This window comes from Planococcus citri, chromosome 2, assembly GCF_950023065.1.
Source record: "Planococcus citri chromosome 2, ihPlaCitr1.1, whole genome shotgun sequence".
Lineage (NCBI taxonomy): Eukaryota > Metazoa > Arthropoda > Insecta > Hemiptera > Pseudococcidae > Planococcus > Planococcus citri.
The window spans coordinates 66,331,376-66,355,682 of NC_088678.1; the positions used below are offsets into that span (position 1 = coordinate 66,331,376).

At 35.4% G+C, this 24,307-nt stretch overlaps 3 protein-coding genes across 4 annotated transcripts; all 3 read left to right on the forward strand.

Annotated features, from left to right (window-relative positions):
* The first annotated feature begins 2,293 nt into the window (after positions 1 to 2,293).
* LOC135837199 (sialin-like) lies at positions 2,294 to 4,803 on the forward strand. The gene is made up of 10 exons (XM_065352393.1): positions 2,294 to 2,489; positions 2,563 to 2,737; positions 2,824 to 3,054; positions 3,141 to 3,315; positions 3,403 to 3,536; positions 3,617 to 3,737; positions 3,803 to 3,936; positions 4,030 to 4,172; positions 4,335 to 4,455; positions 4,552 to 4,803. The coding sequence occupies exons 1-10, from the start codon at positions 2,398 to 2,400 to the stop codon at positions 4,726 to 4,728; spliced, it is 1,503 nt and encodes a 500-aa protein (XP_065208465.1). The 5' UTR covers positions 2,294 to 2,397; the 3' UTR covers positions 4,729 to 4,803.
* Positions 4,804 to 6,631: 1,828 nt separating this feature from the next.
* Positions 6,632 to 13,186, forward strand: LOC135837198 (sialin-like). 2 transcript variants are annotated; one of them, XM_065352391.1, is made up of 10 exons: positions 6,632 to 6,994; positions 7,070 to 7,244; positions 7,322 to 7,552; positions 10,088 to 10,262; positions 10,353 to 10,486; positions 11,962 to 12,082; positions 12,152 to 12,285; positions 12,402 to 12,544; positions 12,714 to 12,834; positions 12,902 to 13,186. In XM_065352391.1, the coding sequence occupies exons 1-10, from the start codon at positions 6,897 to 6,899 to the stop codon at positions 13,076 to 13,078; spliced, it is 1,509 nt and encodes a 502-aa protein (XP_065208463.1). In that variant the 5' UTR covers positions 6,632 to 6,896; the 3' UTR covers positions 13,079 to 13,186. The 2 variants fall into 2 exon arrangements, with proteins under 2 accessions (XP_065208463.1, XP_065208464.1); XM_065352392.1 differs by lacking the exon at positions 6,632 to 6,994 and having other exon boundaries at positions 7,070 to 7,114; positions 7,209 to 7,244.
* Positions 13,187 to 19,031: 5,845 nt separating this feature from the next.
* Positions 19,032 to 23,579, forward strand: LOC135837200 (uncharacterized transporter slc-17.2-like). The gene is made up of 11 exons (XM_065352394.1): positions 19,032 to 19,205; positions 19,424 to 19,591; positions 19,659 to 19,878; positions 19,971 to 20,201; positions 21,780 to 21,954; positions 22,061 to 22,191; positions 22,273 to 22,396; positions 22,487 to 22,620; positions 22,697 to 22,839; positions 22,926 to 23,046; positions 23,136 to 23,579. The coding sequence occupies exons 2-11, from the start codon at positions 19,488 to 19,490 to the stop codon at positions 23,310 to 23,312; spliced, it is 1,560 nt and encodes a 519-aa protein (XP_065208466.1). The 5' UTR covers positions 19,032 to 19,205; positions 19,424 to 19,487; the 3' UTR covers positions 23,313 to 23,579.
* Positions 23,580 to 24,307: the final 728 nt, after the last annotated feature.

Consider the following 24,307-nt stretch of genomic DNA (forward strand, 5'->3'; position numbering starts at 1 on the left):
ACTCGAAATTCTCAAAAAATTTCATCAAATGGAGTTGGAAAGCCGAAATTTATTCTGCAAACTAATTTCAATACGCTATGAAGTTGACTGCAGGTGATTTTCAAGTCGTTTTGGAGCCACCAGCAATTTTTCTGAAAATTAGTGGAGCCTCCAGTATAAATTTTTGAAACTTGAAATTTCCCCAAAATTTCATCAAATGGGATTAGCAAGCTGAAATTAACTCTGCACTTCAATTTTAACATCTTCTGAAGACGACTTCAGGCGATTTCGAGTAATTTTGGAGGTACCAGTGACTTTTTGAAAAGTTTCATCGCGTTTTTAGGAGAATTGAAATTTCGAAAAAATAGCTGGAAGTTTCAAAACCACTTGAAACCACCATGCAGTTGACTTCATATTGTATTGAAATTAGTTTGCAGAGTAAATTTCGGCTTGCTAACCCCATTTGATGAAATTTTGGGGGAAATTTCAAATTTCGAAAATCGACTGGAGGCTCCAGTAATTTTCAAAAAATCGTTGTAGGCTCCAAAACGACTTGAAAATCACCTGCAGTTGACTTCATAGCGCGTATTGAAATTAGTTTGCAGAATAAATTTCGGCTTTCCAACTCCATTTGATGAAATTTTGTGAGAATTTCGAGTTTCAAAAATCTGCTGGAGGCTCCAGAACTGCTCAAAACGGTTTGAAACCGTTTCCAATCGATTTGGCAGGTCAAAAATAGGATATATCCCAAATTTCAGATTTCTAGGTCAATTTGGTAAAATTTTGATTTTTTTCTCACATTTTGGCCAAAACTTGATTTTCGAAAATTCACCAAAAATCGAAAAAGGCACTTCAGAACTTGAAATTTTGACAGGTGATGAATTTTTGTCTGCTCTTTCGATCTACCTTTGTACGGTTTAAAAAATTCCGTGAAAGTCCTATGTTGTAACGCAAAACCTGCGATTTCGACTGACCTGCCAATCAAAATGGCCGCCATTTTGTAAGTAGGGCCACTTTTTTTTTTGAGGACAAGGGCTAGAAATGTCCCTTAGGACTTTCCCTTTAAGAAAAAAGTTGTCCCGGAGAATCGGCAGGGGGGTGCAGGTGATCCTTATACCGGCCCCCCGACTAAAAGTACTCGTTATAGCAGGGAATATATGCCCTCGGTCGTCAGTAACACTGCTGGTGCAGTGCTATCTAGAGAATTAGTTCCGTGAGATGCAGACGACCGAAACAGCCTGCCATGTCCGCTTCGCAGTTGTCCCAGGTCGCTTAGAGTAATCGCTCCTGTGGGCGGATGTTAGGACAACAAGCCTTTTGAGCAGAACTGCACGGACGCGTGTGTATTTATAGCTCTAGGTATTACCTATTAGTAGTGTGTAAATGTATGTTCATTAAGAGAAGCTCAATAAAGTGTTAAAAGTGATTTATCATGAGGGATGATGAAGGGTATTAATTAGCCGAGCATACCCAGGACAGGTACACAGGGAACTAAATCCTCTCAGGAGGACTAAGTTCCCACCTATCTTCTCTCTACACATATTCAAACAGATATGTACATATGTAAAAATGGAGATTGAATGGGTCAACATCACCGATCAAAACTTTTTTTTGTGTTTTAAATCAAAAAATCGCATTTTTTCGCTAACTTTCAATTTTTGTTGAATCGATTTTTCGAAATAATGCCAGCCCAAATTTTTGATATTATGTTGTTCAGCATTAAAAGTTGTCCATAATATATTTTTCCACAATTTTTGAGAGTCGGAACAATATGAAAACTACGCTTTGAAACTTTTCGAGCTAATTTTTCGCACAAAAAGAAGTGGCAACATTAATTTTTATATTATGTTTCACCAAAAAATCTTTTAAGACCCATAACTATTGAAAAAACTTCATTTTGGTAGGTAACTCGATTATCGAGTAATCCGCTGCTGAAATCGATGATATTTTAAAATCACTCAAATCTTTGACACCCCCTAGCAGCTTTTAAAAAAGGGATAGAAGGCTGCGATTTGCGCCATAGATCATCCCTTCGTAAGGTCTTTCAACAGGAAAATGATCAAAAAGTCGTCACCCCCTTTACCACTTCATGGTCGAATTGACGTGGGATGGCTCATTGCAGAAAAGTTATGGTATCTCGTCTGCATTTAAATTCTGCAATTCAAACCAAAGATGGGAATATTTTTTCATGAAAGAGATTATTAATCTTATTCGTTAGATATCATGTACTTATTTGAAATTAAATTAGGTGCATTATCATTTATCACACCTCGAAGAAAAAAATGACGTCATTGCTACAGCCACTATCAAGGTGAATAAAAATCTCACAACTGAGAACTTAATACCATTACATTATTCCGAAATAAGCACAATTTAACAAACCGGCAAATTGTCAACTTGTAATTCCAATAATTGAAAATGGATTCGTGTGATGCCAGAACAAAAAATGATGCACCCAATACAACCTATTCGTATACCGGTACCTCGGGCACCAACAATAATGAAACACAGTAAGTTGACCACTATTTAAATCACTCATGGAGCAGTCTCAGAGAAAAATGATCAATTTGTTTCTCTTCCCAGGAAATCTTCAGAAACTGAGAAATTGCCTCTGTTGTTTTCAAAAAGGTTAGCAATTGTTATACTACTTTTTGTGGGAAATATTACTGCAGTTCTTATAAAATATAACGTGAATGTTGCTGTGATCGATATGGCCTTCCAGAAGCGAGTCAAACTTGGGAATGTGACAGTAATACAAGTAGGCACTACATGTTTCACGATATTATTGTATGCTATTGAAGCAGAAAATATTTACAATTGCAAGTGTATACGTCTTCGTCACAGCAACCAGAATTTCCATGGAATTCCAAAACAATTGGAACAGTGATAAGCCTAACTGCATATGGAGCCCTATTAGTATTCATGAGCGGATTTGTGATATCCAAACTCGGTGCATCATTAAGCTGTGTTTTATCTCTGATGATGTGTGGTATCACGACTTTATTGTACTCGATCACTTTACACTACAACTTCTATTCGTTTGTGGCGTGTCGTTTGCTAACAGGCATATTCCTGGTGAGATATCTAGTGTCGACAGTAGGTAGGTAACTACATCCTCAAATGACTGTTTTCATTAATCGAGCTTTAACGATATCAAATAGGGCTTCTATACTCCATTTTTTCTGGAAATATTTTCTCGCTGGGTACCGCAATGTGAAAGAGTAAGTCTGATGGCATTCACTTACAACGGGTTTTTCGTAGGATTAACGCTCGTTCATCCTTTTTGTGGGTTTGTAGCTTTCAAGTGGGGATGGCCCATGATATTTTATACCACAGGTAGGGCAAAGAAAAAACGATGTACACAAGTTGCTTCAACACAAATGGAAATACATTTCAAATCATGAACTCTGTTCACTAATTCAGGTTCCATAAGTTTGATAATGGCGTTCATTTTTCTGACCTTGTTGAAAAATAGTCCATCCGAAGACAAGTCTATTTCCAAAAAAGAACTTTTATACATACTCGACGGATTAGAAACAAAAAACTTTACACTGGAGGTAAAGTTGATCATATCCATGTTTTTAAAATCGATCGACCGTAATGCATTATTAATGGCTGATGAGATATTCGATGATAGATTGTTCATCCATACAGAAAAGTTGCAACATCTTCACCAATTTGGGCACTATGCATTGCACTTTTTGTTCACATGAGTGGCATATGCTTTTTGGCGGATTGTCTCCCTTTGTATATCAAAGGTAAGGACAATAATTCAAAACGTGGTTCAACTTCTGAAAATGAATCGTTTTGATCAAAATTTCAGATATCACTGGAAAGAATGTCGAAGACGTGGGGTTCATCACAGCTATTCCTAACATAGTCAACATGTTCATGCTCCTGTTCACTGGTTTCTTGGTCCAATATTGGAAAAATAACAGCAATATTCCACCAACTCGGGTAAACTAGCAAAAAAAAACAAAACAAAAAAAAAACAAGCATGCAAAATAATTAAAATTATAGATCACATAATCCAATTCTTTTCCCTTTCAGATGAGTAAAATAATAATGGCCTCCGGATTCACTATCGAAATGTTTTTGTTTTTGGCTCTTACAATGGTTTCAGATTTCATCGCAATAATGTTGATTCTCGTTGCTATGCGTTTCATTACGCCACTTATCAGTTTAAATACACAGTAAGTGGGCATTTTTTGTGGTGTTTATTTAGTTAATTTTTATATTTTGTTAATCAGATTCAGTTAGTCGATCACTGCAGCTTTTATTCCCAAATTCCCATCATGATACTTTATCACCTACCTATTAATTGAAATTTATACTGAAATTGATATATTATTCAGATTGATCATGATCAATATAGCTCCAGGTCATACAGGGATGATCGCAGGCATTGCTGAATTCTGTTCTCAACTAGCCACTGTACTGACTCAAACTATTATTGGTTTCTTGACTGTAAACCGAGTAAGTCATTACGAGAGAACTCTTGAGCTCATCTAAAGACTTTTATAGCATCAATTCACATTAGGTATAGGTATCTAATAAATTAATGATTTCTAGAGTATGGATGAATGGAATCGATGTTTTATTCTAATAGCTGGAATTTGTGCCTTCTCTACTGTTATATTTACTTTATTCGGATCCAGTGAAGCTCAAGAATGGGCTTTAGCACCATCATCCGATCACAAAGATGATCGTAATTCTCCCACCTCATGCATAAAAACAACCACGAAGTGATATTCTGAAGAAAGTGGAGCTCACAAAATGGAAATTGGAAACCTGTAGTTCGTTCAAGCATTACTTTCATGATTTTACATAAATAAAAGTTGATTTCCTAAAATGACCTATCAACGTTTTATTCAAAGCAATGACTGCAACTCCATACATTTGTGTACTTAGAGAATAGGAGATCGGAGGTGGATCGGTTCCTGAAGAAACTCGAAAGATATGGGTGAACTCATTGGCCCATGATATCTCTTCAACTTCAATATTTTTTTCACTTAGTGAAATTTGGAATTTTTACTCCTTGCATAAAAATCAGTTTAAAAACGGGAAATTTGATAAGTATAAATGGTTAGATTTTTTATTTTTTTTATTGTCAATTTAAAATTTTTTCACCTTGCATAAAATCAGTTTAAATAGGTACAAGTAATTTGATGAATATATCCAGAATGGTTCGATTTTTTTGAATGTCCAGAGTAAAATCAGTTCAAATCCAGGGAATTTTGGATCAAAAAATCCTAAGCTGCCTTGATGTACGTAAAATGGTAATCTTGCCCTCGTCTCATTTCTCCTTCTCCTTCTAAAGTAATCTACTTACTTGAAATTGTAAGTTTTTCGAACAAAATTTATGCCAAATCCTGCTCATATTTTGTTATGGCTGGAAAAACGTATTCCAGCAGATGAAAACTTTTTCAAATTTTCAAAGAAGTATGAAAAAAATATTTTTCAAACTTGAATACACCAATTTTGGGGAAAAAACTAGTATCTACCTTATCAGCCATTAGGGACGAAACTAGGCATTGTCTGGGAGGGGGTGATCAACCAAAAATTTGCCGATTAACATGAGAAAGAATTACCAGTTTTGCCGAATAAAAAGCTGAGTTTTTAATGTGAAATAGGTAGATAAGAACTCAATTTTGCCAATTGATAATAATACTTGATACATTACCTATGTGGGTAAGTAGGTTATATTCATAGCCTATTATGACTTATAAAAAATTTTCATTTTCCTTTTGTAAAAAAATTAAATAATCAAACAAATTAGGCCAGGCATAGTGAGGGTAAAAGCTTTTGAAAATTTTCATTTTGATAATTGAAAGAACGACGATTTTTTTAAAGGAAGAATTCGATTTTTCTGCAGGTTTGAAAATTTTAAAATATGAGTGATTTTTTGTAGAAATTTTAGTTCCAAAAACAAAAGCAAAAAGATCCAAACGAAGTGAGGGCAAAAGCTCTCGAAATTTTGTATTTCGAGAAATAAAAAACCATTTTTTTCCATGTGAGGAGTTTATTTTTGAATTTAAGCATTTTCTAAAATTTGAATTACCTAATGATAAGTTTTTAGAAAGTTCGATTTTGAAAAAAAAAACGAACAGGCTTGAGCCAAAAATGTGCTTCAAGTTCCGAGAAAGTCGGCAAATAAATTCTTCTATTAAGACTAAAAGTTCACAAAATTTATCGACTTCGTCGAGTCTAGTGAAATGTTTCCAAGATTTTAGTAGGGAGGAGGGGGTGATCTACCAAACCAATATTCCCTATAATTTCGTGCCTGTCGGCCTTGAACGTCTAAGAAGTAACTAGAAGCTTCAAAACGAGTTGAAAGCACTTGCACTAGATTTCAAATTAGTATTGCAGATTGAATTATGGCTTTCTAAATCCTCTTAATGAAACTTTGAGGAAATATCAAAATTTCAAAAAAATCTGCTGAAGGATCTAAAATTTCTGAAAAAATCGAACGATGGAGGCTAAAAAATTACTTACTTGAACCAACCAATTGGAAAGATTGATTGAAAAAAATTGAATCAATTCAACTTACACTATTCACTTTTGTTTTGAATACGATTCGGAGACTGATTCTGAATCCGATTCAAAATTGATTCGCGATTCATGGCGGGTAATTTTGCTTGCACCTGGTGCTCTTCTAAGCCAGATATCATGTGCTTGAAACCGTAGCACAAATAATTAGTATGATACCTATCATGAAGTTGCAATACAACTATGTAAATTATCAATTTTATTTTAACACGACGACACGAATAAAATCATCGCTAGCGACTGTCAAGGTGAATAAATTCCACAACTGAGAACTGCATACGACTAAATTAAGTATTCCGATTCTCTAGAAAACCGACACAATTCAACAAACCGGCAAATAGTGAACTTTAAATTTCCAATCATTTAAAATGAATTCGCGTGATGCCACAGCTAAAAATGATGTACCAAATCCGGACTATTCGTATTCCAGTACCACAACCACAACCACCAAAAATCATGAAACACAGTGAGCTGACTACTTTATTTAAATCGTTCATGGACCAGATTCAGAGAAAAATGACCAATTTGTTTCTTTTCCCAGGAGCACTTCAGAAACTGACAAATTTCCTCTGCTGTTCTCAAAAAGGTTAGTAATTGTTACGTTACTTTTTGTGGGGAACATTACCGCATTTCTAATAAAATATAACGTGAATGTCGCTGTGATCGATATGACCTTCCAGAAGCGAGTTAAACTTGGTAATGTGACAATAATACAAGTAGGTAGCACATGTTCCACCATTATTATTGTATGATACATTTGCAAATGTACACGACGTACACGTCTTCTTCACAGCAACCAGAATTTCGATGGAACTCCAAAAAAATGGGAACTGTGACGAGCCTAACTGCATATGGAGCCCTATTAGCATGCACAAGCGGATTTGTGATATCCAAACTCGGTGCATCATTAAGCTGTGCTTTGTGCATGATGATGTGCGGTATCACTACTTTATTGTACACGATCACTTTGCACTATAACTTCTATTCGTTTGTGGCGTGTCGTTTAATAACAGGCATATTCGTGGTGAGATATCCAGTATTGGCAGTAGATAGGTACATACATCCTCAACAGGGTGTCCACTCATTTCTGGAAATTATTTTCCCTGACTTTTCCAGGGTTTCCAAACCAATTTCTCCAATTTTCCAGGTTCTTGAAAAATGAATTACTCTAATGTTTTCGAACATCATGAGCTTCAAGTATCGTTAATAGATCTAAAGTTTTGCCCTTTTTTTCCAAGCATGACTGTGTGCTTAATAGGGTGGCCCTTATTTAAACCTGGTGGGAAATTTTTTTTTGGTTTTTTAGTGGAAAAATCAAGACTTTAACGTGCTGTGCTCAATCGATGGTATCAAAATTTTTAAAAAGAGAGGCGTTCTGTTAAAAGAACAAAAATTATATTAATAATTCTCATTCAAGCATAGACATTAGACACAATGGAAGAACATTATTTTTCAAAAACTTTTTAAAATTTTTATTTGACCCCTCAAACATTTTCTTTGGAACTTGAAACGAATGATAAACTGGACAGAATACTGAAATTTTATTTTATTTTATCTCAATACTGAGATTACATTTTATTTTTATGTTTTTATTAATTCATTCTTTCATCCAGACTTTTTGTCTCGAATTTTTCTCGAAAAAAGTAACTTTAGTAACCAAAACAGCTGGAAAAAGTGACCAGAAAAATCATCAAAATTCAAAATAAAAACCATTTTTATCAACACAGTAAACTGGGTGACAATGCAAAAAAGAATCATGAAAAAAATATCGGATTCTGGAAGCATCATTGAAAGATAAGAGAAGGGGAGACAGCCACAATAGAGAGGAACTAAATTTAATATCCTCCAAAATCATTTCGAAAAATTAAACACAAAAATACCAATTGTAAAACTGCAGAAATTTTGACACAAGCGGACAATTGATGAAAAAAATTATTTGATAATTGGAAAAATTTCCATAAATAAGAAGAATCATTTTGGGACAGAAAACTCATTAAAATTAATGGTAAAGGGCGGTGGAGGCGAGCTTGTAATCCAAATTTGGGGAAAATAGTGATGTGAACGCCATTTTAAAAATTCGAATTCGAAAATATGTACTGACAAGGGAAGCCTCCCACATGAGAATCTCCGATTTGAATGAAACTTAGACTGTTGGAAAGAGGACCTCAAAAAACACCCATCCCCCAATTTTCAGCTGCTCAAGTTGATTTTTCGATTTTTGGCGAATTTTTGAAGTTTTGTGTACAAAGGAAAAGCTGTTCAACTCACAAAATGGGAAAAAACTACAAATATCCATCTCTCCCGCGTATCAACTTCCGGAGCTCAAATTTGGGCCAAAGGTAGTCTTTTAGATACCTGATCGACTCATACCACCATTGGCCGGATCCGGCCTTCCGATCAGAAAACAGAATTTTTTACTTTTTTTCTCACATTTTCGGCGAATTCGAAAAATGGCCGTTTCTCCGCACCACCACATGAATTTGAGCAGCTAAAATTTTGGCCGAAGGGTTTTTGCTTGATACCTAATCGATTAATACTACCGTCGGCCGGATCTGAAATTTACATCAGAAAGCATATTTTTTGCCCATCTGGTTTTTTATGCCAGTCATTGGAAGAATTGAAAAACCTGTTAAAGCAGCTCATCTAATGCACTTCCAGAGCTCAAATTTTGGTCAAACGATCTGTGCTAGATACCAAATCGACCCATGCTATCATTGGCCGGATCCGGCTTTCCGGTCAGAAAACAGAATTTTTTACTTTTTTTCTCATATTTTCGGCGAATTCGAAGAACGAGAAAGGTTCTTAAGGGGCAGCGGCGTAGCCAAGGGAGGGAGGTCGAAGGGGGCACTGCCTCCCTTGCGAGCAAAAATTTGAAAAAAAAACATGCAAAAATAGACGTTTTTTTTGTTGTTTGGACCCATTTTTTCTAAAAATTTTCGCTCTCGCTGAGCTTGAGCCATAATTTTGCGTTCGTTTTCATAAAATCACCACACATTACGACCGGTTTCCAGAAAATTGCCCCTAATTTCGATTTTGCATGCCTAAAAATCTGGTTTTGCCCCTTCCTTGAGAAAATCCTGACTACGCCACTGTTAAGGGGGAAAGGAAAAAATTTTGGGGGCCCCATTCGGTTCATCCGCCAGGGGCCCCGATCCGACTCAGTCCGCTACTAACTTGCACAGTAAGTTCATCAGTAAAAGGCAAGGCTTCTTGACCATTTTTATCAAAAAAGCGAGATTTATTAAGGATATTCATAACTCATAAGTTGATAGAATGCAACACTTGAACAACTCTTGCAAAAAACAAGACTTTCGGGGAATTCGACAAACCTTCGAAAAAATTGCTTGAGCAAAGCGAAGGTGAATTTTTTCATTATGAGAAATGGAAAAATCTGTTTGAAGTAACCTTTCTCAAAATTCTCTGACTTTTGTGTAAAAAATGCTGTAAATTTCCAAAATTCCCCGACTTTCTCAGGTTTTCCAGGCTTGTGGACGCCCTGCTCAAATAGCAGTCTATACTGACTGTTTTTATTAATTGAGCTTTTTACGATATCAAATAGGGCCTCCATATTCCTATTCATCTGGAAATATTTTCTCGCTGGGTACCACAATGTGAAAGAGTAAGTCTGATGGCATTCATCTATAACGGGCTCTCCGTAGGCGTGATGGTCGTTCATCCTTTTTGTGGGTTGATAGCTTTCAAATGGGGATGGCCCATGATATTTTATACTACAGGTATGACAAAGAAAAGAACGATGAATTCTGACTGCATTTACACAAAAATAAGGAAACATGTCAAATGATGAACTGTGTTTAATGATTCAGGTTCCATAAGTATAATAATGGCGTTCCTTCTTCTGACCTTGTTGAAAAATAGTCCATCTGAAGACAAGTCCATTTCCAAAAAAGAACTCGTATATATACTCAATGGATTAGAAATCAAAAACTCTACAAAGAAGGTAAAACCAATCATATTCATGTTTTGAAATTGAGAAACCATAGGCATTATTAATGGGGTTGTTCCACGTCAATTGGACGAAGAAGTGGAAAGGAGAGGGGGGAATGACGATTTTTTTGAAATTTTTCCTGTGGAAAGACCTGCCGATGGCGCAGATCGCAGCCCTCTAGCCAATTTCTAACGGCAGCCAGGGGATGTCAAAGTTTTCAGTGAACCTAAAATATTATCCATTTCAGCAGTGAATTACTCGATAATTGCAATACCTACCAAAATGGAACTTTTCCCAATAGTTGGGGGTTTGAAAGGCTTTCTGGTGATAATCATAAAAATCAGTGTTGCCACTTTTTCTCGTACAAAAAATTAGCTCAAAAAGTTTCAAAACGTAGTTTTCGTATCGTTCCGACTCTCAAAAATTCTGAAAAAAATATATTATGGACAACTGTTGATTCTGAACAACACATTAAAACATTGGGATGGTAACTTGTCGCAAAGTCGATTTAAAAAAATTTTAAGTTTGCAAAAAAATGAGTTTTTTTGATTTAAAACATGAAACAAAGTTTTGATTGGTAAAGTGGACCCATTTGACCCCTATTTTTACGTATCCGTTGAAAACGTTGAAAACCCCCCTTCACTCGGTGAAATTACCTCATCACAAAAAATCAAAATTCGAAAAAATTCAAAAAATAAATTAATTTTAATTTTTTTTACTGCGAGTGTGATTTTCATCAGCTTTTTCGTGAAATACGTCAGAAAGAGGTCAAAATAAGACAACTGAATAAATTTAAACTTTTTTTGATGTTTGGAATTGATACCTAATTGAATTTTTTCGAATTTTGATTTTTTTGTGATGAGTTCATTTTATCAAGTGAAGGGGTTTCTTCAACTTTTTCAACAGATACGTAAAAATAGGGGTCAAATGGGTCAACTTTACCAATCAAAACTTTTTTTCATGTTTTAAATCAAAAAATCGCATTTTTCGCAAAGTTTAAATTTTTTTAAATCGACTTTGTTACAAATTACCATCCCAATTTTTTAATATGTTGTTCAGCATGAACAGTTGTCCATAATATGTTTTTTTCAGAATTTTTGGGAGTCGGAACGATATGAAACCTACGTTTTGAAGCTCTTTGAGCTAATTTTTTGTTCGAAAAAAAGTGGCAACACTGATTTTTACGATATCACCGAAAAGCCTTTCAAACCCCTAACTATAGGGGAAAGTTCCATTTCGGTAGGTATCGCAATTATCGAGTAATCCACTGCTGAAATGGATGATATTTTAGGTTCACTGAAAACTTTGACACCCCCTGGCTACCGTTAAAAATGGTCTAGAGGGCTGCAATTTGCGCCATTGGTCATCCCTTCGGAAGGTCTTCACACAGGAAAAATTTCAAAAAAATCGCCGAACCCACCTACCACTTCTTGGTCCAATTGACGTGGAATGACCCAATGACTAATAAGATATTCGATGATTTTTAGGTGGTTAATCCATACAGAAAAATTGCAACATCTTTACCAGTTTGGGCACTATGCATCGCTAACTTTGTTCACATGAGTGGAATATGTTTTTTAGCGGATTGTCTCCCTTGGTATATCAAAGGTACTCAAGAACAATAATCTAAAATGTCGTTCAATTTCTGAAAATGAATCGTTTTGATCAAAATTTCAGATATTACTGGAAAGAACATCAAAGATGTGGGGTTTATTACAGCTATTCCCAACACAGTCAGCATGGTCATGGTTTTATTCACTGGCTTCTTGCTTCAGTATTGGAAAAATAATAGCAATATTCCACCCACTCAGGTAACTGGTAAACTAGCAAAAAATAAAATACATGCCAAATACCGTATGAAAAGGAAATCACTGGTCGTTCGCCTTTTTGCAGCACATGTCACTAATCCGATTATTTTCCCACATAGATGAGTAAAATAATAATGGCCTCCGGATTCATTATCGAGATGTTTTTGTTTTTGGCTATTACACTGGTTTCAGATTTCATTACAATAATGTTGATTCTAATTGCTATGCGTTTCATTACGCCACTCAACAGTTTGAATATACAGTGAGTATTATTTTTTTGAGGCGCTGACTTGGTTAATTTTATTAGTTTGTTAAATCAGATTCGATGATTTTATAAAGAGATTCTAATGAGATTATCATCACTAATACATATCTATGTATCAATCACATCACCTACTAATTGAAATCTTTATTCCAATTGCTACGTTCAGATTGATCGTGATCAATATAGCTCCAGGTCATACAGGGATGATCGCTGGCATTGCTGAATTCTGTTCTCAACTAGCTGCGATACTAACTCAAACGATTATTGGTTTCTTGACTGCAAACCGAGTAAGTCATAATGAAAGAATTCGCGAGCTCATGTAGAAACTTTTATGGCATTATTATTGATTTCTAGAGCATGGAAGAATGGAATCGCTGCTTTATCCTAATAGCTGGAATTTGTGCCTTCTCTACCGTTATATTTACTTTATTCGGATCCAACGAAGCTCAAGAGTGGGCTTTAGCACCATCATCCAATCATAAAGATGATCGTTATTCTCCCGGCTCGTACATAAAAACAATCACGGAGTGATATTCAGAACAATGCGGAGTTCACAAAATACATACCTACCTATAGAAATTGTAAACCTGTGGTTCATTCGAGCGTTCCATGATTTTATTAAAAATAAAAGTTCATTTTCTAAAAAGACCTATCAACGTTCTGTTCAAAGTAATGACAAGCAACTTTCAGCCAGAGACGTTGAAAAAAATCACTTTATCGAGAAGCTTGGTGAGTTTACTGTACCCGAAATAGAAAATAACTAAAACGGAAACAACTTTGATTGAGCTTAAATTGCATACACATTAAAGCTTCCAGCAGTTATTCAACTTTTTTGGTCCACTGCAGAAATTCTAAAAATGAAAATCGAGACAATGAAGGTTTTCATAATTCACAGGACTTTGGCTCATTAGAAATCAACAGATTTGTCCAATTTTGGTATAAATAGGTTGTCACCATGTTAAGAAAATCGAAGATTTTGAATACTAAGTTTAAAGGACTTATAGCATCATAAGAAATTGACAGATTCATCCATTCAGGGTGTCCACTATTTTTGGCAAGCTTTCCCAGGTTTTCCAGACCTATTTTCCAATTTTCTGTACTTCGATACCCCACACTTTTATTAAAGAAGAAGTTTCGGGGGGGGGGATGATTTTTTTTCATAAGTTTCTTTTCGAACTGTATACTTCTTCGGATATAAGATACAGCTAAACTTTGATTATATACGTACTTTTTATTTTAAAAAAATTAAACGTGCAAGCAGGTGGCGTCGTCTCCAAATTCTCTGGCGGGGGGGGGGGGGGGCGTGAATTGAATTCAAAAATGCGGAATGAAAATTCAAAAAGGCTGCGTCGAGAACTGATGAGGGTTTTGGGGCAGATACATATCATGTTGGACCATTTCTAAAGTAGAAGCAATTTTTAGATTTTTGAGAGGAGGTGGTGTCGAATGAACATTTGTGGATTGATGTGCTAGAAACCCGATCAATTTTGCCAATTGATGCAATATTCATATGACTTATGAGAATTTTTCCTTGCTTTATTGGATTTTTGGAAACCTTAAAAATATGGAATTTGTTTATTTTGAAATGAGAAAAAGAATTGGCCCGAGTGAATAAGTGAGAACTATTGAAAATGTTCATTTCGAGATACCTAAAAATAGGTTTTTTTGAGGGGTTTTTAAATTATAGAATTAAAATGATGTTTTGCATAAAAACTGAGTTTTTTTTAATGCGAGGACACGTAGGTTTTATTGGCTTTATAATATGTATGCAATTTTTTAAAAAGCTGTTCCATGAAGTAATTCATCACATGGGTCATTCCACTCAATTCGACCAAGAAGTGGTGAGGGGGGAAGGTCAGCGACCTTTTTAAAATATTTCCCGTGGAAACATCCTCCGAAGGAATGATCAATGGCGCAAATCGCAGCCCTCTAACCCTTTTTTAAAGGCTGCAATTAGGGGGTGTCTAAGTTTTCAGTGAACTTGAAATATCATCCATTTCAGCAGTGGATCACTCGATAACTGCGAGGAAAAAAGTACTGCTAATAATAATCGAGACAGTTCACTTTTTCAATCATTCAATCAATTATCGTGATTTAAAATATCATCAGCATTCATGTACTTATACCTATTAATAGGTAGGCACTAGGCACTCTTCTTCGCCAGATATCATGTGCTTGAAACCGGAATATAAATAAGTATGATGCCTATCATGTACATAGGTACTTGCAATAAAAATATAATCAATTTTATCAAAACATGACGAACCAAACGAATGACATCATCGTTATTGCCACTGTCAACGTGAATGAATCCCACAACTGAGAACTTGATATACCTTTACCTAATACCTACCTACCTACCTACCACTAAATTATTCCGATTCTCTAGAATACGTACAAGCACAATTCAACAAACTGCCAAACAGTCAACTTGAAATTTCCAATCATTGAAAATGGATTCGTGTGATGCCACAGCCAAAGATGACATACCCCATCCGGACTATTCGAATTCCAGTACTCCTGGCACCAATAAATATGAAACACAGTAAGCTGACCACTATTTAAATCACTAAATTTATAGACCAGCTTCAGAGAAAAATTATCACTTTGTTTTTTTTTCCAGGAGCTCTACAGCAACTGAGAAAATTCCTCTGCTGTTTTCAAACAGGTTAGCAATTGTTATGTTACTTTTCGTGGGAAATATTGCAGCATCTTTTATAAAATATAACGTGAATGTTGCTGTGATCGATATGACCTTCCAGAAGCGAGTTGAACATGGGAATGTGACAGTAATACAAGTAGGTACCACATGTTCCACCAAATTGTATGCTATTGAACCGGTAAATGCTTACATTAGCATTTGTACACGTCTTCTTCACAGCAACCAGAATTTCCTTGGGATTCCAAAACAATTGGAACTGTGACAAGCATGACTGCATATGGAGCCATATTAGCATTCACGAGCGGATTTGTGATATCCAAACTCGGTGCATCATTAAGCTGTGCTTTATCCATGATGATGATGGGTATTACCACTTTATTGTACTCGATCGCCTTACACTACAACTTCTATTCGTTTGTGGCATGTCGTTTACTAACAGGCATATTCCTGGTGAGATATTCAGTATCGACAATAGATACAATATACATCCTCAAATAGTAGTCTTTGAGACGGTTTTCACTAATCGAGCTTTAACAATATCAAATAGGGCCTGTATATTCCATTTTTTCTGGAAATATTTTCTCGCTGGGTACCACAATGTGAAAGAGTAAGTCTGATGGGATTCACTTACAATGGGCTCTTCGTGGGCTTGGCACTCGTTCATCCTTTTTGTGGGTTCGTCGCTTTCGAGTGGGGATGGCCCATGATATTTTATACTACAGGTATGGCAAAGAAAAAACAATGAATACGGACTGCATTTACCACACTAATAAGGAAACATCTCAATTAATTTGATGATCTCGGTTCAATGATTCAGGTTCCATAAGTTTAATAGTGGGGTTCCTTTTTCTGACACTGTTGAAAAATAGTCCATCTGAAGACAAGTCCATTTCCAAAAAAGAACTCTCATATATACTCGACGGATTAGAAACCAAAAACTCTACACAGAAGGTAAAGTTGATCATTTATCCAAGTTTTAAAATCCATCAATTATCATAAATGCATTAATAATGGACTGATGAGATATTATCAATGATAGGTTGTCCATTCGTACAGAAAAGTGGCAACATCTTTACCAATTTGGGCACTGTGCGTCGCTAACTTTGTTCACATGAGTGAAGTATGCTTTTTGGGGAATTGTCTTCCCTTATATATCAAAGGTAGGTAATATGTAATCTAAAATGTCGTTCAACTTGCTGTGACTGTGAATCGTTTTGATCAATATTTCAGACATCACTGGAAAGAACATAAAAGATGTGGGATTCCTCACAGCCATTCCTAACATAGTCAACATGATTATGTTTTTACTCAATGGTTTCTTGGTCCAATATTGGAAAAATAACAGCAATATTCCACCAACTCGGGTAAACTGGCAAAAAAAAAACAAACATGCAGAATTTCAGATCACTAATTCAATTCTTTTTCCACATAGATGAGTAAAATAATAATGGCCTCCGGATTCATTATCGAAATTTTTTTGTTTCTGGCTCTTACAGTGGTTTCAGATTTCATTGCAATAATGTTGATTCTCGTTGCGTTGCGTGTCACTACGCCACTCATCAGTTTGAATATACAGTGAGTAGGTAAATATTTTTTGGGGGTGATAATTTAGTTCATTTTCATATTTTGTTAAATTAGATTCAGTGATTTGATCACCGTAGCATTTAATCCCATCATGATGATATATCATCCTACTAATTGAAATCTTGATTCCAATCGATACATTATCAGATTGATCGTGATCAATATAGCTCCAGGTCATACAGGGATGATCGCTGGCATTTCTGAATTCTGTTCCCAACTGGCTACGATTCTGACTCAAACTGTTATTGGTTTCTTGACAGTAAACCGAGTAAGTCACTCATCACGAAAGAATTCTTGAGCTCATCCATACACTTTTATTGCATTAAATCGCGTTAGGTAGGTAACTAATAAATTAATGATTACTAGAGCATGGATGAATGGAATCGATGTTTTATTCTGATAGCTGGAATTTGTGCCTTCTCGACTGCTATATTTACTTTATTCGGATCGAGCGAAGCTCAAGAGTGGGCTTTAGCAGAATCTTCCAATCATAAAGATGATGGTAATTCTTCCGGCTCATGCATAACAACAATCACGAAGTGATATTCTGACGGATGTGGAGCACTACAAAATGGAAATAGGAAATCTGTAGTTTGCTCAAGCATTACTTTCATGATTTTTTAAAATAAAAGTTCATTTTCTAAGAAGACTTATCAACTTTCTGTTCAAAGCAATAAATGCAACTATCAATCTGAGACGTTTAAAAAATCACGTTATCGAGTCTAAAAATGAAAATCGAGACGATGAAGGCTTTCAATTTACAGCTGACTTTGGCTCATTGGAAATCAACAAGTTCGTCCACTTTTTGCACAAATAGGTTGTCATAAGCCTGAACTGAACCATGTTGGGAAAATTTAAGATTTTGAATTCTAAATTTAAAGAACTTAGTCGCATAAGAAATTGACAGATTCGTCCATTTTTTGGAGGTCGTTGTAAGCACGAACCATGATGAAAAAATTGGAAATTTTGAATTCTAAATTGCAAGCAATAAAACGTTCAGTGAATAGTTCTACATTTTCCAGACAATTTTAATTAATACCTATTGTAATAAAGAGAGATCTCTCTATCAACATTAGGATGTATTTCAAAAAGTTGTTGAAAAATGTCAATAAAATTCAGCGGTAAAGACCTTCGTTCTGAGTTGAAAGACAATCAGAATTTTTTTTAGCTCGGAGGGTGTTCATGAACAGGAGATACAAAATGGATCTTCAAAAAGGGATAATTTCTGAAGAAATCGCGATTTTTTCGCTCTAGCCTTCATCCAACCTGTTTTGGGTAAATCATCCAGTTCCACAAGAAATTGACCTCGAAAGCTGAACTTTGGTATACACGAACCCTATTCTTGACCCCTCCCTCCCTCCCACCCCGTTCAATTTAAAATCGTTTCGAACCGTTTCGAGAAGTTCTTCTGCCTCCAGCAAATTTATCAAACAAAATTTCACTTAATGAACTTGTGAAATTGAAATTTACTTTTTCATAAAATAGGTATTACCTAATGATTATTGTAAAGAATTTTCTAACAATTACCTCGGATTTAAATTTTTTGTACTTTTGCACCACCTTTTTGGAATGATGAGATCGTCACTTCCAATAATGAATAATAATAACCTAATCAATATTCAATACCTACATCGATCAAGATTTGACGTTTGTATTTTTTTCTACTAATTATTCAAAAAATACTTGAAGGCAGACAATACCCACCTTTCCTTATCTTAAATTTCTTAGAAGAGTACCACAATCAACCAACAAAACAACGATCAGCTATTCGTGATTCTTGCATGCTTCTTTAATAACATAGTGAAGTGGTTGGTTTGATCAAACGTACGAGTAGTAGAAATTATAAATAATTATTCTAAATATGGATTCCACATCAGTACTCAATAATCATTCAAAATGCAAGTACATGCATACAATTACATACCATTCCATTAACAAAGAAATACTTATCCCACGAACTAGATCTACACAAGTGATATACCTACAGATTGGATTACATTCTGTAAAAAATTACACTCGCTACAGATACCAGCATATCACATGGAGTTTTGCATATGGTGCACATTACGTATAAGTAGGTATAGCTAAATTACTCGCATTTTAAGTACCTACTTAATTTTCCTACCACCTTCTACTTCTTTGATTAATCGTGCTTACATTGTAAGATAATACCTCTTATCATTTTGGTTCGTGATTAAATATCAAGCCCGTCAAAAAAAACCTGAATAGGTTGGGTACTTCATACATAGCCTACGTATTCAACATTCAAGCAGTTATACCTAAAGTAAAAATTGTCATTTCAATCGGCAGAAAATTGTATTTTAAATGGTCAAGTTCCATCATGAATATCACAAAAACTAGCAATAAAAACACACGTGTCTCTGTTCAGCAAACACAAGACGACAAAAAAAAGTGAGTTGAACATCTAAGGAAATATTTTCTTATTGTTACCATTACGTTACCCTTTTATAGACACCCATCGTAAAATATCGTATCTCGTTTCTTTTTTTTTCTTTCCAACTAATCACACATTATAAGATAATAACACTTATCTTAGTCTAGCTAATATGATCAAATAACTCGATTCTCGACTTCTCGAGTCACAAAAAACAATCTCAATGGGTTTACAGTTATACCATTGTGACGATAAAATAAGTCGGTTCAAAAAAAAAGTTCAAACGAATCCACAACCAGATGAATATTGTGCCACGTAATCGCGAGTCCATCATGAAAACCAACGCGACCAGAAATCAAAACGGATCAGTAATGCTTCAGAAAGTTCAGGATGATAAAAAATGGTAAGTAAAATCATCCTCTCAAAGCTATCACACCTTGACTTTTCAACAAGTTTTTTCTCTTGTTTAGGCAAACATCTGAAACTAGATCTGAAATTGATGCAGGAAAACCTCCTTTACTTTTCTCAAAACGACTTTTAATAGCTGTGTTATTATTTTTAACAAATGCAAATATGATCTTTGTGAGATACAACGTGAATGTCGCTGTTGTCGAAATGGCATTCCCCAAACCAATCAACGCAAGTGGACATGGAAATGGAAATGGAAGTGGAAATGATACTGAGATGCAAGTTGGTACTGATAGGTTTATAATTATCAAAACATCAAAGAGGTGACAAATCAAGCAATATTCATAACAATCTAATGCACAATTTTTGTTCAGCCGGCAGAATTTCAATGGGATAGCAAAACAGTTGGGTTAGTTCTCAGTATCCTGTTCTATGGTAATTTATTATCGTTTTTGAGCGGTTTTGTTATATCCAAGATGGGAGGATCGAAAAGTATGTCCATAATGCTGTTGATTTGTGGTATCACAACATTCCTTCACCCTATTGCTTTGCGTTCCAGTTTCTATTTATTTTTATTTTGTCGTTTTATGACTGGAATAATGGCGGTTAGTGCTTTTAACACTTGATTCATATAATATTATTTACTTAGATAAAATATCCATTGGGTAATTCCACGAGTCATGTCCTTAGATTTGGCTGAATTTTTTTTACAATGTCTACCCACCCATTAAGTGAGAAACCCGCAATCAGTTTGGTTCGAACTCCCTACGGAGGCTTGTGGGGGGGGGGGTGTTTCAATTATTTTTACGTTGTCTCGAGGTACTCAACTTCAGCAGCGTATACCTCCAAAGCTATGATACTTTGATCAAAACTGATTTCACAGTTCGAAAGGGCATTGAATTTAGAACTTTTCAAGTATTTTGAGATTTTAAAAAGTTGAAAGTTGGACTTTCATTTTGAAAGTTCAAATTTCAAAATGGCGCTGTAATGGGAGCTACCGTTTAAAAATCTGAAAAAATTTCCATAGATGTACCTTTTGATGCTTTTTCGAAATATTTAATTTTCGAGATGGGATCTTGTGATGGAGGGGGAGCACCGCTTCCCCAAAATTTGGGCAAAACTTTCAAAAAAAATCTGGGGCATGTGATATATCGAATTGTATGTTTTTGGTGACGCTGAGCACAAAAATGACGTCAGATTTTTGATTGGACCCCATTCACAGCTCCCAGCACCTCTCCAAATGGGGTGAAAGTTCAAAAAAGTGTTTTAAAAGCCCAACAAATAGGAAATGATTTCCGTATTCACAGTAAGATATAAATCTTTATATTAACGAGTATTTTACGATGGCACCATTCATGTGCCACACAAATGAAACAAATTTTTTGGACTTTTACCCACGGGGGAAGGTTCTGGGGACCATGGGTGAGGTCAATTTGAAAAAATAAGGTTATATTCGTGTTCAGTGATATCGAAAACATACTATTTCATGTGTCACACGAAAAAACACTTTTTTGAACTTTTACCACATTTGGGGAGGTGCATGCTGGAGGCCGCGGATAGGGTCCAATCGAAAATCTGACGACATATTCGTGCTCAGCGTTACTGAAAACATACAATTACATATGTCACATGCCCCAGATTTTTTTTTGAACGTTCTGCCCAAATTTGGAGGTGGGGGTTGGGGGTGCTCCCCTTCCATTGAAAAATTCCATCTCGAAAGTTAAATATTTCAAAAAAGCATGAAAAGGTACATCTATGAAAATTTTTCAGAATTTTAAATGATACCTCCCACTCACAGCGCCATTTTGAAATTTGAACTTTCAATGTAAAAGTTCAACTTTCAACTTTTGAAAATTTCAAAATACTTAAAAAGTTTAAAATGCAAAACACTTTTGAACTGTGAAATCAGTTTTGATCAAAGTATCATAGCTTCGGAGGGATGCGCTGCTGAAGTTGAGTAGGTACCTCAAGACAATGTGAAAATAATTGAAGCCCCCCACCCACCCCCTGAAGGGGCTGGGACCAACCTGATTTCGGCCTTCAGGTTTCTAACTTATTCGGTGGGTACATTGTAAAAAAAAATTTAAGCTGAATCGAAAGACATGAGTACCAAAATTCTGGTTGAATTAATATGGAATGACCCCATTGATCGAGCATTCATTCATTCAGTATCTTCACTACAGGGTTTTGCCAATGCTAGTCTTGTTGAGGCATGTTCCCACTGGATGCCAAAAAGTGAACGAGGAACCCTGATGGCAATCTGCTTCAATGGCTTATACGTAGCGACAGCGATTATCCATCCAATTGTAGGATTCATAATATCCGTAGGGGGATGGCCCATGGTGTTCTACAGTACAGGTTCTGATCACAAATTACTCTGCCTATGGCTACTCAGTCATATCATCTATCATAATCACATATTATGATTAAAGCCATTGATTCCCTTCATCAACCACATCCACAGGTGTTGTAAGCTTCCTGCTTTCATTAGTTTGCCTAATTCTCATCCGAAATCATCCTTCTGAAGACAACTGGATTTCCAAAAAAGAACTCTCGTACATACTCGAAGAAACAACCACCACACGAAAGAGAACTGTAAGCTCTTGAATTTTATCTATGTGAAGGTCGCATGTGCTTGGAAAGAGTGAACAATAATGAAAAATTTTCTTCACTCAGGGCACGACTTATCCATACATAGTAATTCTAACATCTGTACCAGTGGCGATGCTCTGTATAATGAACCTTCTTTGCAGCTGGAGTGTCAGCATAGTGCTAACTAGCCTGCCCTTGTTCTTGAAAGGTTAGTAACCTTACATCATTGTTATTTTGAAAAGACTCGAAATAAGGACTCGATCAATTAATTGAACAAGAGGTTACACATCCATTGCAGATTCTACAGGAAAAGGTACTGAAGAAGTTGCCTTCATTTCTTCACTTCCCTGTATCCTTGGTATTTTTATTTCTCTACTAGGTGGTCCATTAATGGATTACTGGAAGAATCATAGCAGTATTACACTAACTCAGGTAAAATGACTCAACTCACTACTCAGCAATAATACAAACTGTGAACATCAACTTAAAAAATATATATTCCCAACAGATGCATAAAATAGTGATAGGCATAGCGTATACCACCCAATTCATCTTGCTCGTTGCTGTGACATTTGTTCAAGACTTGGTTGCAACCATCATCATTTTTGTGCTGATTAGTTTATTTCAACCTTTGATGTCACTACTTCTGCAGTAAGTTGAACATAGTACCTAACAGCATAATTATGAAAATATGTAGCTCGTCATCATCTTGGGCACTTGTGTTCATTATTTTGCAGACTGATATGCGTCAATTTGGCACCAAATCATACTGGTCTTATTGCTGGTTACACATTCATCTGGTATGCAACAGGTCCAATTGCAGCTCAAACGGTAGCAGGGTTTATGACCCCTTGTCACGTAAGTTATTCTCATCAAACACAGAGCTGACATATCCAGTAGGTAGTAGGTACCTACCTAATTTTATGTAATCAAATTTTGTTTTCCAGAGTATAAGCGAATGGAACAGCTATTTTCTCTTGACAGCTGGAATTATACTTTTTGGCACAGTACTATTCGTTTTATATGGATCTAGTGAACCTCAGCCATGGTCAATGTCGCCTAATTCTGAAAAAAAATTGAACTTGACCGAAAAGAACGAAGAAGAAAGTGTGACCAGTAGATAACTGATTGAAGTGTAGGTGATATTGTACATAAATGTGCATATTTATTAAATGGATAGGAATTAGGCAGCTGAATTGGATCATCATTTAACAGATTTAATTTCTTGTACAGCTCAGATATCCCTTTTGTCTTTCGTATTTAACGATGTATATGTACTTATGAAAATTATTGTGCTTGAAATAATTTCATCAAACATATGTAAATATGCCTAATGTTTTGTATGCAGGTATTGAGTTTCTCCTTGTAATTAAACGCAATTTGTAAATGTTGTTGCAACTGCTTACTTGCATCTTACTTACAAGTGAAGTTTTTCAAGGACCAAAAAATTTTCAGACCCATGTTGGGTAAATTCGGTTATTTTGAAATGCCTACCTAATTAAATATCGAATAATCGCCAGAAAAACAATCGCAACTCCGATTAATCGATTGTTTTTTTATCACTTCAAATATTGAAAATTCCTAGCTGAGAAAAAGAAACCGTAAGAATGTCATTATCAATTAATTGACCGTTGAATAATAAAAAATGACAGAAATGTGATTACTCGGGAGAGAATTTTGAAGTTACAGGATCACTGGGTCAATGTTTCAGTTGTTATATGGTTCTAAAAATCACCCTGTTTCAATTTAAAAGCCGAAAAAACGCAAGACTGAACTGAAATTTACACCAATTAACCTATAAAAACAATTAATCGATTATTCGCTCAATATAGTAAGTATTTATCCTAAAAATTACGCCATAAAACTTTTCAGATGTTAAATTTTACTTTTCAAATTTCTAGTAAATGTTTGAAAATTCAAGTAGGTAAGTAATTTACTCATTTACTCAATCAATTAATGTCCTTCAAAAATGACCATCTGTAAAAATTGAGACTGATCACTGAAGTTAAGTCTTCTCACTATAATTTTATTCTTCGGGATCAATTGGTCGTAGTTTTGAGCTCTTTTGAAGCCTTCAGTTGATTTCTATAACTTATTACGAGTAGTTTTCATTTTTGGA

Coding starts and splice junctions, on each gene's coding strand:
- LOC135837199 (XM_065352393.1), top strand. CDS start 2,398: ATGGATTCGTGTGATGCCAGAACAAAAAATGATGCACCCAATACAACC. Junction 3,055..3,140: donor TGCTAACAGGCATATTCCTG/GTGAGATATCTA, acceptor GATATCAAATAG/GGCTTCTATACTCCATTTTT. Junction 4,456..4,551: donor GTTTCTTGACTGTAAACCGA/GTAAGTCATTAC, acceptor AATGATTTCTAG/AGTATGGATGAATGGAATCG.
- LOC135837198 (XM_065352391.1), top strand. CDS start 6,897: ATGAATTCGCGTGATGCCACAGCTAAAAATGATGTACCAAATCCGGAC. Junction 6,995..7,069: donor ACCAAAAATCATGAAACACA/GTGAGCTGACTA, acceptor TTCTTTTCCCAG/GAGCACTTCAGAAACTGACA. Junction 7,245..7,321: donor GTAATGTGACAATAATACAA/GTAGGTAGCACA, acceptor TCTTCTTCACAG/CAACCAGAATTTCGATGGAA.
- LOC135837200 (XM_065352394.1), top strand. CDS start 19,488: ATGAATATTGTGCCACGTAATCGCGAGTCCATCATGAAAACCAACGCG. Junction 21,955..22,060: donor CATGGTGTTCTACAGTACAG/GTTCTGATCACA, acceptor CCACATCCACAG/GTGTTGTAAGCTTCCTGCTT. Junction 22,192..22,272: donor CCACCACACGAAAGAGAACT/GTAAGCTCTTGA, acceptor TTCTTCACTCAG/GGCACGACTTATCCATACAT.